The sequence below is a fragment of the Sarcophilus harrisii genome, chromosome 6, assembly GCF_902635505.1.
Source record: "Sarcophilus harrisii chromosome 6, mSarHar1.11, whole genome shotgun sequence".
NCBI classification, from domain to species: domain Eukaryota; kingdom Metazoa; phylum Chordata; class Mammalia; order Dasyuromorphia; family Dasyuridae; genus Sarcophilus; species Sarcophilus harrisii.
Window position 1 is genome coordinate 238,110,752 of NC_045431.1, and position 13,115 is coordinate 238,123,866.

At 57.6% G+C, this 13,115-nt stretch overlaps 1 protein-coding gene across 1 annotated transcript in view; it reads right to left on the minus strand.

Moving 5' to 3' along the window:
- ANO1 (anoctamin 1) overlaps nt 1-13,115 on the minus strand; it is a 157,086-nt gene that overhangs the window by 43,584 nt on the left and 100,387 nt on the right. The window contains exons 4-7 of the mRNA XM_031943607.1: nt 6,705-6,803; nt 5,659-5,810; nt 3,622-3,676; nt 355-400 (exon numbers count right to left, since the gene is read on the minus strand). Coding sequence (XP_031799467.1) covers nt 355-400; nt 3,622-3,676; nt 5,659-5,810; nt 6,705-6,803 — 352 coding nt within the window. The remainder of the gene's footprint in view (nt 1-354; nt 401-3,621; nt 3,677-5,658; nt 5,811-6,704; nt 6,804-13,115) is intronic.

Consider the following 13,115-nt stretch of genomic DNA (forward strand, 5'->3'; position numbering starts at 1 on the left):
AGGCTCGGTGATTTCCGTTCTCTGACAGCGAGTACCGAGATTGTCGCGTTCTCAGTTCCCAGTGGCTGCCGATTCCTCAGAAAACTGATCTCCCGGACAGCCAGCGGAGTCACTGAGAGGTTAGAGGGCCCTCGGTGGCCTCGGGACCCAGGAAGCCCTGGGCCAGCTGACCCGGACGAGAGCAACGTGACCAAAACCCTTCCAGTTCTCTGGCTGAAAACGGAAAACCATCATCCGGGCCCCCAGGATTGGGGGGGCCACTTTCGGCTGGCCCCACCCCTCCCCCCTTCTCCGTCTACACTGGAAGAGGGCCGAAGCTGAGGGGGTGTCCGCCCCTTCCCCAGCCCTGCTCACCCGTGCTGGCCTTGGAGCAAGTCGTTCTCTTCAGAATTTCATAGACCTGAGGGAGACAAAGGGGGAGACGTTGCATTTTTAAGAATTCCAAGTCTAAGGGGCAGCCCTGAAATCAGGAGGGCCTGAGTTCAAATCTGGCCTCAGACACTTAACCCTTGGCAAGTCGCTTAGTCCCAACTGCCTCAGGAAAAATAAAAAAGAATTCCAAGTCCAGGAAGCTCCAGCCAGAGTCTCTGCCCCCAATCGTTCTCCCCTAAGACCCCATGAGCCAGTTCCCACCAACTCCAGGGAAACAAGCAGACGCGCATCCCATGATGCCATGAAATGGTCGAAGCCCTTTCCCGGGAAGCCTCGAGAAGCGGCTTGTGCGTGCTCCCCAGGAACCAGGCCCAACACCCGGGGCCACAGCCGCGCCTCCCTTTATTCCCCCCAGGAGGGGGATCGATGGCGGGACGTGTGAGCCGTCCGAGGTTCCCCCTCTGGGAGCCGGGAGCAGATGCTTGGTCTGGGGGCGCCGTGCTCAGGGGCCGGGGGAGGGGCACCACTACACTCCCTGTTACTTTCAGAGCCATGCTGAACTGGGGGCATCGGCCCCCACCCCTTTTTAATCCTTCTAATTAAACACACAAACATTTTCTCCTCAAGGTCTAACCTGGTAAAAGAGGCCCCTTCAAGCTAATACCCTTCCATCCACTGAGGAAAGGGACCCTGAGAACTCACTGCGGGGAGTCTCGAGAGCCTCAGCTGGGGGGCTCCTGCCTAATGTTGGGGGCAGAGTGAGCCCAGGCTAGACCAACATTCTAAAACCCTCCAGTTCTCCTGTTGGAAACTGAAAAACAAGCTAAGTCATCACCAACCCCCCAGAATTGGGGCAGGGAGGGACATCTCAGCTGGCTCCATCCCAGGGTGCAGCTGGGCCAGCATTCCGGGAAGTGGAAGTCCTTGTCATCTCCCTGAGAAAACCCAGGAGGGGCTTTCACCCTCGGACTGGGCAAAGCCATAAGGCCGGGGGGACACTTCCTGGGCCTGTGGGATGGGAGCCCCCGTGTGGGCCGTTCTCCCTGCTGTGCCCCCAAACCAGGAGGAAACGGGCGGAAAGCAAAGGCCGAGGGGAGGCTTCTTCATCCTCCTTGGCTCGGTACGAGGGCCCGAAGGCTCCCCCTGCGAGCTCCATCTCAACCTGCTCATCTGGGCAGAGTCCTGGTCAGGAAGGGGCGTCCCGGGCCTTCCAAGGAGGCAGCGATGGATGCAGCCTCAGAGCAAGACCCCCTATGAGTGGCCCCCCTTCCCCTGCACCACCCTGTAAATGATCGGGACCACCGCGATCCCGGGCACCTCCGCGATCCCGGGCATCTGCGCAACCTAAACGTGGCAAGACCTGGGCTCTGTTACTGGCTTGTTGCCAGCTTTGCTGATAAGCGTGGGCTTCCCCAGACTTCCTCCCGCACTCTCTCTGTGCCCCTTCCCCCGTTTCTGGATAATCCCAGCATCCCTTGTGGATTTACTGCCCATCTCCATGCAGTGGGATTGCATGTTTCTAGCCCTTGTTGCTGCTAAGGCTCAGTTTGCCTTTCTAATGGGTCTAATTCAGACTTCTCCTTCTCTTGGCAAGGGCCCCACCGGCCTTTCCCCAGGGTCCCGCCGGCCTTTCCCCAGACCCCAGGCTCATGACCAGCTGTGGGGAATGGTTTTTTGATGAATAAAAGCAGGAAGGAAAGAGCCTGTGTGAACCCACTGGTAGAAGGGGATGTTTTAAACTCCCAGCTGCCTCTTGGTCGAGGCTGCAAAGGTAAGAATGAAGCTTTTCTGACCAAATAACAGTATCTAGGCTTTGCCCGGGAGTAAGATGGAAACTCCTCGGGGGCAGGTGCCTGGGCCGGGGCCACCCCATCCATGAGCAGCAGGATGGGGCTCGGACCTGACTCTGTGCCCGCCCTCAAGGCCTGGGCAAGGGCTCGCCATTGCTAGGGGACTACTGGGGTCCCAGAGGGGGTAGGGAAGGGCTGGCACAGAGAGCGGGCGCTCGTCCTCCCTACTTGGCCATCAGCCCTGCTCGGATACCACATGGGGGCTCAGGCTCAGTCCTGGGCACCGTGTTTGGGGAAGGCCGTCAATGGGCCGGGGTGGGGCGACGAAGGCTTTAAGTCCAGGCCGTTCGGGGCCTGGCTGAGGTTAGTCTGGGGAGGACTGAAGATGAGAGGTCTGAGGAAGAGAGGGCCGGGTCTGCAGCACCTGAGGGCGAGGACCCAGGAGAGGGGGCACCTCACTGGCCCAGAGGCCCACGAGAACAGTCTTCGGCAGGACGGACAAACGTCCAGATACGCCTTTGTCGGCGCCCGGGAAAATGCTCTCCCTGGGACCGCGGGGATTCCCACGCTGCGGCCCCGGGCACGGAGAAGCCCTCCCAGGGTGGTTTAGACCCAGGCTGGAGCAGGAGCATCATGGGGCCTTGGAAGGGTGTGGAGTTTGTTTCAGGGGATCTGGATATAAATCCAGCCACTGTTCCCTCCTTCTTTCGGAGGAAGCCCCTTAAACTCTGTGGGCTTTGTCTGTCAAATGAGGCGATGGTCCCTGAGGTCCCCCCATGCTCTGAATCTGCTTTGAATCCAGGCCCTGGGGCTATGGCACCGTGCCCACCAGCACTTTAAGAAGAGAGACTCTTCTTAACTCCATCACAATGGGTCACCTGTCCCCCCTCCCAGCTCCGGCCACCTGACCCTCCCCCACAGCTCGGGCCACCTGACCCCTCCTCCCCCGGCTCTGCTGAAGCCCCAGACCTGTTTGTTTACTTCCTGGGCAGAGAAGGCCCGAGAACAACAACTTGGCCGCAGCATTAATTTCTTGTTTAGATAAAGAGCTCGCCCGGGCCGAGGCACGTACAGCGTGAGGACTGGCCGCCGTCCCAGCTGGCAGCCGACAGATAAACACAGCAGCGGCCCCCGCAGCCGGGCAGGCCGGCCTTCGTCTGGGGCCGCGGGCACAGCTTACTCACCACCCGGCCCCTGGCTCCTCTGGGAGCCCCTACGAGGGACAGGGCTGGGGATGCGGGGCATCGGGGGGCAGGAGTTCCCAACCACAGTTCGGGGGCTCTGGGAAAGGGGTCCCTTTTCTCTGCTCCGTGACGCTTCATCCCCACCATGTACAGGAAGCCTCTTCCCGGCTCTTGCTGGCGGCCGCGCTAAGCTCCCAGCCTGGCACCGGTGGCTATGGCACCGCCCCCCCCAGAAGGCCCTGGTTGGCCACAGGCCCCCCCCTCCCCGTACTCACTATGGTGCTCCGGGTCTTGCTGTCAAAAAAGGAGTCCTTGTCGGTCAGGTCAAACCTGCAGAGAGAGAGGGGCATCGGTTACCGGACAGAGCCTCCTTCTGGGTCTGGGACCCGGGCCCGAGGAGCGAGGGAATGGGGTGTTGTTGGCGACCAGGAGGAAGAGCGGACACTGGGCAGCACTTGGACCGGATCCACTTTGGGGGGGCAGCCGGCCAGGGCTGTCCGAGGCCTTCCCCACCCCCACTTCCACCCCGAGAACCCACTTTGTGCTTCTCACGGCCCAGCTTCCTGATGCTCCTCAGTGTCTGGTCCCTCCTGCTGTGAATCTTATGGATTATATGGATGGACAGATAGATAATATAAAGGAGGAAGGGGTCTAGGGAGGCAGGATGGTACAGTGGGTGGAACACTGAGCCTGGAGGCATGAGTTCAAATCCAGCCCAGACACTTCCTAGTTCGGCAAACCGCTTCATCCTGTTTACCTCAGTTTCCTCATTTGGAAAATGGAGGAGGAAATGGCCAAGCCCTTCAGTATCTCTGCCAAAAAACCCCAGCTGGGGCCACAGAGAGTCAGACAGGACTGAGCCCAAGTCACCTAGAGCCCCAGATCCCATGATTCCAAGCACCCGTGGGCCCCTTGTGCTGCCAAGGACGGACCTTCAGAGAAGGGGAGTGAGCTGCTAGTAAGTAAGGGGGCCTTTTTAATGATCTCCCCACCTCAGCGTGGCCCTGGGGGGAGGGAGCTGGGGGGCCATGGCTCCAAAGGGCACCTAACAGAGAGTGGCCGATCCCTCAGGGCCCTGCACTCAGCTACCAAGGGTCCAAGGACCTGTGTTCAGATTGTACACTCGTGTGACCATGGCTAAGTAGTGTGGCAGTCCGACAGACTCTGCCTGGCCGTGCGGTCCCTGAATAAAATACGCCATCTAACTGCTGCCTGCCTCAGTTTCCCCATATGTAAAATAGGGATAACAGCATTTATTATTACAGCATATATGTAATATGATATTATATATTGCACACAATCATGATATATTATATTATATATTAATTATATGTAATTATATAATAAATTATAGCATATATAATAATAGCATTTATTATAACGCATATAATATTATATATTTTATTATATATCAATTATTATATATGTAATTATATAACAACATATTATAGCATATATAATAACAGCATTTATTATCAGCTGCCTCCCTGAGGTGTTGTGAGAATCACACGGGACGAACAAGCGCAGTTGGCAAACCCCGCGGCCCTACAAACACTGCAGTTGTTATTATCATTATGGGGATGGAGGAATCGCCTCAGGGCTCCGACCACTGCCATATCCCCCCGACCCGAGCAGACGTCCCCTCCCCTCAGGGAGCTCCTGGTCCCCACGTCTGGGAGACCCGGGAGGCCTTGCCCAGGAGGGCAGGGAGGGGGCCATTACTACCCAGAGCCAGTGGGGGCCCAGGGGAAGCCGTGGCGCCAATGGGACGAACTCCTGTGGGACGCGGGGCCCTGTTGGTGGGGACGCCAGCCTGGGACACCCCCACAGGGCCAGCATGGCCTGGGAGGGGAAGGTTTCCAGCAGGCACCGGGCTGCCGGATCCCAGACCCCCCCTCCCACGCTGCAGGACCCTCCGGAGCCTGCGGGCCAGCAATGGGAGGAGGAACAGGACAGGTGTGCACCCACACACACACACACACACATACACACATGTGCACACGCACACACACATGTCTATGCAGAAAAGGGAGTGGAAAGGTTTTGCAAATGGACCACAAGTAATATCTCTGGGGAAGAGGACGCCGGGGGTAGGGGCGGGATGAAGCCTTCTGAGTGGGTCCCACTTTAGAAAACGCAGCAGACGAGGCCGCGAGGGACAAAAGCCCGGAGAGAGGAGAGGAGTCTGGGCCCACTGGCAGGGGTTCCCTGAGCCCATGGACAGACCCTTCCCCGGGCCAGAGCCGGGACGCGGGAGCGCAGAGCGGCCACAGGGGCCATGAGAAGCAGCAGCCCGGCCCGGCCGTACTCACAGGTGCTTCTTCTCCCGGGAGAAGCCGAAGGAGAGCCGCTTCACGTTCTGGGCCCGGTAGTCGGCCACCCGGGGCTGGATGGGCTCCGTGATCTTCTGCACCACCGAGTTGAGCTTGGCGAGCAGGCCACGGCTCTGGTAGATCTGGTACACCTGGAGATGAGGAGAGGAAAGCTCCATCACTAGTGGGCAGCGGCCGGGCGCTCTCCGGCCTGGGCCCGCAGCCAGCCTGCTGCTCAGAGGGACAGAAGTCCGGCCGGCGCGGCCCCGGGGACCTTCCTGGAGAGCCCACAGGGAGCAGGAGGGGAGCGGCCGCCTCCTCAGACCAAGCAGGTGCCTGTTCTCCGGGCCGTTGGGTGATGCAGGAAGGTCTGGCTGCTGGTGGGCCGGATAAACGGCCCCCAACGCCTCCGGTCCTTGTCTCCAGAAAGAAACCAAGCTAAACAAACCCCAGGGAATGGCCTGCGAGGCTCTTGGGGCCCGGCCTCCTTCAGGGGCGCAGCGGGCGGGGAAAGGGAGGAAGAGGAAGCAGATCAATCGGCTTAAAACACCACAGGGCAGGCCCGAGTCTAGAGTCTCATTTTCACTGGCCATTCATTTTGGGGCTTTTAAAGCCACCTCTCCTAGGATCTGAGCCATGCCCCACTTTGGGTTGGAGCCCAAAGTTTAATTTCCATTAGCCATTAATTTGGGGGCTTTAAAGCCACCTCTCCTAGTGTCTGAGCCTTCCCCCTGCCCCACTTCGGGCTGTGCTCTCATAAGCCACAGCCTGAGGTCTGTGCTTCTTTTCTGCACAATGAACAGAGGCAACAAGGAGGAATTAAATCTCCGCGATAGCTGCCTGCAAGAGCAGACATGGTGGGAGCCCAGCTGCCTTCTTGTTATCCCTGAGAACACTTAGAAGCACGGGAAACTTCGGGGACCTGGCGGCTCCTTCAAGGGCCCAGCGAACCACGGCCCCAGGCAGCCCCAGTCAATCTCATCTGCAGCCCCCGCCCTCCTGGCCGTTCCCGCAGCCATGACAAGACTTGGGTGGGAGCCACTGACCTTCTTGGTGGGCATTTTGAGTTTCAAAAATTCGGCCTCTCGGCACAGGACGTTCCAGGGTGCGTGGACTTTCACAAACCCGATTCCGTGTAGTTTAGTCTGGAAGGAGAGAAAGGAGTTTCAAAAAGGGGCAGTCAGGGACCTCCTTGGGACCGGGTACCCCCACCCAATTTGGAACATCGGAGTAAACTCTGGCTTTTTAAAGGGCATCCCATGGAGCTGGTAGGCGCGTAACCACCTAATGAGTGCTCCTGAACCCTCACCTCCTAGTCAGCTGTTACTGCCCTGTCAGGGGCATGGAGGCTAGAAAGGATGGGGTATGTGTTTGAAAGAGCCCTAGACTTAGGATGGGGAGAGCCATCTGCACCCACAGAGAGGACTATGGGAACTGAGTGGGGATCATTTTCACTTTTGTTGTTGGTGGTGGTGGTTGCTTTTTGTTTTCTTTCTCATTTTTTTCTGACTTTTTTGTGCAACCTGACCATTATGGAATTACATATAGAAGAACTGCACATGTTTAACACATATTGGATTACTTGCTGTCTAGGGGAAGGGGGGAGAAAAAATTGGAACACAAGGTTTTGCAAGAGTGAACGTTGAAAACTATCTTTGTGTGTGTTTTGAAAATAAAAAGCTTGGGGGAAAAATAAGGTATTTTGCTGAAACATTTAGGAACAAGTGATAAAAACCAAATTAGCACAAAACTGATGGATCAAGGGCCCCAAGGTAGGGACACTAAATTTTCTGTGAAAAGTTTTATCTGGACCAAGGAAGCGGGGAAAGGACAACCAAATTAAAGTTACTATTTAAATACATTCACCGTTTCATTAATATTTGTTATGTAAGTCAAGTAAATAATTACTTCTTCATAAAATTGTAAGTAGATTATCATATCTAACACTGGAAGTACCAGGAGTATCAGTTGTTACCTAAAAATTTGAATACTTTTCTCTATTTTTTCTTCTTTTTGGATTAAAAATGTGATGCAACATTAAAAAAAGAAAAGAAAATTAAGAAAAGAATTAAAAAATGAAAAGAAAAAAAATAAAAGTAAAACAAAAGGGCAGCTAGGTGGTGCGGTGGATAGAACAGCACCCCTGAAATCAGGAGGACCCTGGTTTTGACACTTAACACTTCCTAGCTGTGTGACCCTGGGCAAGTCACTTAACCCAAAATGCCTCAGCAAAAATAACAAACAAAAAAACAAACAAATGAAAAAGTAAAACAAACAAAGAGAGAGACCTAGAATGTAATGGGGGAGGAGGATAGGAGAGTAATGTGAGGTAAGGAAGAAGGAAGGACATAAAAGGTAAGACCAAGATGTCCCAGGGATGGGACTGGACTCCTGGGGTCAAAGGAAGTTTATCCTTAGGCACAGACACAGGGAGAGTGGCTGCTGAGCCAAGGAAAAAGGAAGATTGTGGAGAGTGAGCAATGAGCTGCAGGACTAGAAAAAGATGCGTTTCTTACTCTGCAAAGATAGGACTATCAGCTAAGCCCATTTTCTATCTGACCAGGTGATTGTTAGCCTGGTAGATCAGGAGAAAAAAGACTAGAGGTTGTTGAGTTTAATTTGGGAAAAGCATCAGACAAAATCTACGTGAAGAACGAGCAACATGGGTCTGATGGGACATTCGGGGTACTGGGCAACGGGTGGACAGCAAAATGGCCAAAAGGAAATAGTTACTAGCACGTCCAGCTCATCCAAAGAGGAGGCTCGAAGGGAGGCCCATGGAGGTCTCTGAGACTTACGGTGCTTTATCCAAAGTCCCCCAGAGTAAAATTCTCCCCAGCCATCGTCTGCAAAAAGCGCTTCCTTTTCCCAGAAATGTTCAGGGGGCCGTGTGGCAGAATCCACAAGACCTTTAGGTACCAGGCTTTGTTTGACCCTGGGCAAGCCGGGCTCATGGATAAAGCTTCAGGTGGGAAGACAGGGAGACCCCCGAGGTCATGAGCCGCTGGCAGGTAGGCGATAAGGCGGAGAGAATGAGACCCCCGGGCCTCGAGCCCTCAGTTTCCCCATCTGTAAAATGGTGACCCTTCACGCCCACAGAGGGCACGGGGACCAAGGTTCTCCTCTGCAGAGGGTGTCAGCCAGGGCCTGCTGCGGGCACGGCTGGGTCTTCCTCCTTCACTCCAGAGCTCTGGATCCGCCATCAGACTTCCTTTCCCCACAGAACGTGAGCTCACCCAAGGCAGAGACGATTTCCTTCACTCAAAGAGATCCAAAGCCCAGCTGGGGGAGCAGCCTCAAGGGGGAGTCTGTCGGCCGGTGAGGTCCCACGAGGGCGTTAGGAAGGGGCAGCGCAAGGGCCACCGGGGGCTTGAGAGGTCCAGGAGGGGCTTCTGGGACAGGGGGCGCTCCCCCGGCCTGTGTGGCTATCCGGCTGGCAAAGGCGGAGGGAATCTCAGGCTGACGTCCCAGACACCCGGAAACCCCAGGATCCCCGAGCTGAGCCGGGAGGAGCCCCTCATTTGACAGATGAGGATACTGAGCCCCACAGAGTCCGGATGACGTAGGCAGGGCCGGATTTGCACCCAGGGCACCTGCCTTTCTAGGAAGGCCACAAGATGCCTGGGGCGCTCCCTTGCCGTGGGGCACGGAGGGGGAAGGATGAGGCTGTGGGGCGCCCTTGTAGGGGCCGGCGTCCGTCCCCCTCACCCTTGGTAAATGACTTCTGAGTTGCTCCAAGCCTCCTGGGGGCGGGGATGGGGAAGGGGAGGACTCATCCTCCTCCCCGCAGCTTTCTTCGCACACACAGCTCCCGGCCACACGAGACACTCCAATTACGTGCCTCGGGATCCATGGAGACCGCTCCTGCCGTGGTCCCCGGGCTGCCCGGCTTCTGGCCTGTGTGAACAATGCGGCCGTCCCTGGAAACATCTGGCCAGAGCAGCGCCGGGTCGTGGGACCCAGGGGGCCCGCGGCTCACGCAGGGGATAAGCCCGTGCCCAGCTTATTGGCCAGATGAGCCAGGGAACCGGGCCTTCGGGTTTTCCCAAGCCAAGTGCCAAAGCCAACATGGGGCCCGGCGGGTTTCCGGCCTCCGGCCTCCAGGGGCTCACTGACACAAGAGCCAGCTGGTGGCTGCTCGGCCCCAAGAACCGGGAGAAAATGCAAGGGAGCCCACGGCAAGGGGCCTGCTCAAAGCCGGCCCGGGCCCTCCACATACTGGCTGTCCCCTCCTCCAGCAAAGCACGGACCCATGCCGGCTGCAGTGGGAATTCACCCTTGTTGGACCCATCCCGGAGCCCGGACCCCGACACCGAGAATGGGCTCCACAGCAAACTCCTGCAGCCCGGCCAGCAGCCAGAGTCCTCCCCGGCCCTCTGGGCCACAAAGGCCCAACACTACACCCCGGGGGGTCACCTGGGGAGGAGGAACGGGGAGGGATGAGGCTGAGGCTCAGCTGCTGCCGCTCCCTGCCCCGTCCGCTGCCCCCCCCCACCGCCCTGGTCCCTGCCCCATCCGCTGCCCCGTGCGGCCTCTCCTGCTCCTCCCCAGGACGGCCTCCCCTCCCAGGTAGAAGCCGCCCCTCTCCAGGGGCCCAAACGCCCTCGGCGGGGGCAGGCGGCCATGCTGGACTCAATCCCACACGGGCCAATAAAGGCTCCACCACTAGTGACCCAGTGCCCATGGGGTGCCGGGCACCGTGCCAGGCTCTCTGGTGGGTGTGTGCCCAGCATGCCCCGTGCGCCGCTCCAGGGACCATTCCAGGCTCCGCTTCCCAGGAGTCGGGCTTCTGGTGATGGGGTCGCCCACCCTCCCCATGGGGGCGGGCTCTGGGTCCTTGCGGAGGACCCAGGAGTCGGGTTCCAGGGCTCCCAAGACTTTCCCCGCCTTGTGGAGCCTTTCCTCTGAGTCACCTGCCTCCACCCAGGGCAGCGCTGGGCCAGAGGGACCCGCTCCCCAGGGATGGCCAGCCCGGAGAGCTGCCAAGGCGGCCCTGGGCACCCCGGCCTCCTCCTGCTCCAGCCTCAAGGAAGCAGGAAACCCGAACTGCTGGGGGGGAGGCCCGGGACTGAGAGCCCTTCCTCCACCAAGCCCAGCAAGGGCCTCGCAGCGCCCGCCCCGCTCCGGCTGTCGGGCAGGAAGCTATTCCTCAGTCTGGCCGAGGCGGGCGTCCTGCCAGCTGCCACCCACTCTCCCGCCTTCCGGGATCAAATCTAATCCCTGCTCCAAGCCACACTGCGAGCCCTAGGCACACCCCCCCGCTCCCACGTCCATGGGGCTCACACTCACACCCTGCAGCGCCTCTAGTCCAGGCCCCACAACCCAAGGCCTCCCCTGACTCTCCGGCCCTTCTCAGCCCACCCCGTCCGCAGCCTCAGGGCCCAGCGGTCCACTGACGTCCCTTCTAGACTGGGGCCCTCACTGAGGAAGGGCCACAGCACTCCAGAAGGGCCCAGGCCAGGCTAGAAGGACATTAGCCCTTTGCAAAGTCTCATCCTGTCATGAATCACACTGCTGACTCAACCCAAGCTAAGGGTCCACTAAGACACTCGGATCACCCTTTCCCCCTCCAGCATCACTTCTTCAAGTGAGATATTTGTAAAACACTCAGCAAGAGCCCGGCCCTGGTGATCACTCAACAAATGCTTGTTCCCCCCCTTTCCTCTCTTCTTCCTCTTCTTGGGGGTCCCACTTTTTCTTGGGACTACCCCCTGGAGCAGGTGTTAAATGGGGTCCCCCACACTCAAAGGTGTCCCTCTCTCGCTGGCAGATGCGGGCACCGAGACGAGAAGCAGCTTAGCCTGGGTCACCCACAGGCTGAATCTGAACCCGGCTCTTCTTTCTTTCCCTGCGCCCGTGGGCTGCCAGCCTCACCCAGGGTCCCCCTCTGGGCTCAGGGGAGGCAGTTACCACCGATGCTGCTCCCTTATCTGCTGACCTCTGTGCAGGGAGACCTTTCCCTGTTCCTGGCGTCCCGGGCACAGTTCCCCACGTCCCTCCGCCAGCTTTCAGGGCCCGGGGAGGTCACCCGAAGGCCCGGGAGGGATCCCTCCTGCCCACTGCCTCCCCCCCAAATGCAGCATCCACAGACTGTTAGGAGAGCAGCTCCTGAAGGGCCCCGGGAGCCCAGGTGGGGAAAGCTCGCTCCCACAGCCCGAGCAGCTCCCGTGGTCACGCCCTCGGTGGGGTCTCTCCAAGTTCAACCCCGGGACACGGTGTGCTTCCTCTCCCCCTCAAAGGCCGGCCTCCAAGGGCACAAAGTCCAGCTATTTTGAGTCCGGAGTATTCTGCACTTTCTAAAAATAAGTTCCTCCCATAATATAAACATCCAACATCCTATATGGCACCGCTTCAAGCCCTGCCTTTTAGACAGGAAGAGAGATTTGGCGGGTGGAGGGCGTCCGCACTCCCACTGCCGGAGCCCCGCGCGGGGCCGAGCCCTGGGCCTCAGGTGAGCCAGGCTTCTCGGCCCCGAAGGCCTTCGGGTGATATTTGAGCCAGATCTGCCCGGCCGTGAGCACGACTAGCTTGTGACCTCATCCGGAGCAGGAGGACACCATGAGCTCCGTGGCTCCTTCTGGCTTTGCCTCCAGAAGCCGGAGCTCACCCCCTGATGCTCTCTGGCCTGTTCCAAGGAGGGAGAGAGTCCTTCTCCTAATGGCCAGCATCAGGCTGTGCATTCAGCAGGTGCTTAATAAAAGCCTGATGGATCTAAGTGAATAAGTGACCTGGTCGCTCCGCTCACGTGACTCACACATCAGGGACATTGACACCACAGAGGTGGGCCCTATTTCAGGATCCATTCCCCCAACATCTCTAGTTCACCAGACTCATCTCAAAGGAGTCGCTAAGTATACAAATGTCATGTGGTCTGTAGTCAACCAGCCCCCAGAGACCTGGAACCACCAGTGGGATGGGGCTGCTGGACACACCGAGGCCACAGAAGCTTTCGGCAGTCAGAATTCTTACAATCCTATAAAAATCTCATCTAAATCTCCATCCCCTGTATTGACCAACGTGGCCGCTGGACACTCCCAGGCCACGGAAGCTTTCGGCGGTCAGGATTCTTACAATCCTATAAAAATCTCATCTAAATCTCCATCCCTGTTTGACCAATGGCCCTGGACCTCCCAGGCCCCAGGCTTTTCGGCCCGGTCAATTTTACAATCCTAAAAAATTCATCTAAATCTCCATCCCTGTATGAAACTGGCGCTGGACATGGCCGGGCTTTTGGGGGTCGGTTCTTCAATCCTATAAAATCTCATCTAAATCTCCATCCCTGTTTGAAAGCTGGCGCTGGACACTCCCGGCCCGGGCTTTGGGTCAGGATTCTTACAATCCTATAAAAATCTCATCTAAATCTCCATCCCCTGTATTGACCAACGTGGCCTCTGGACACTCCCAGGCCACAGAAGCTTTCAGCAGTCAGAATTCTTACAATCCTATAAAAATCTCAT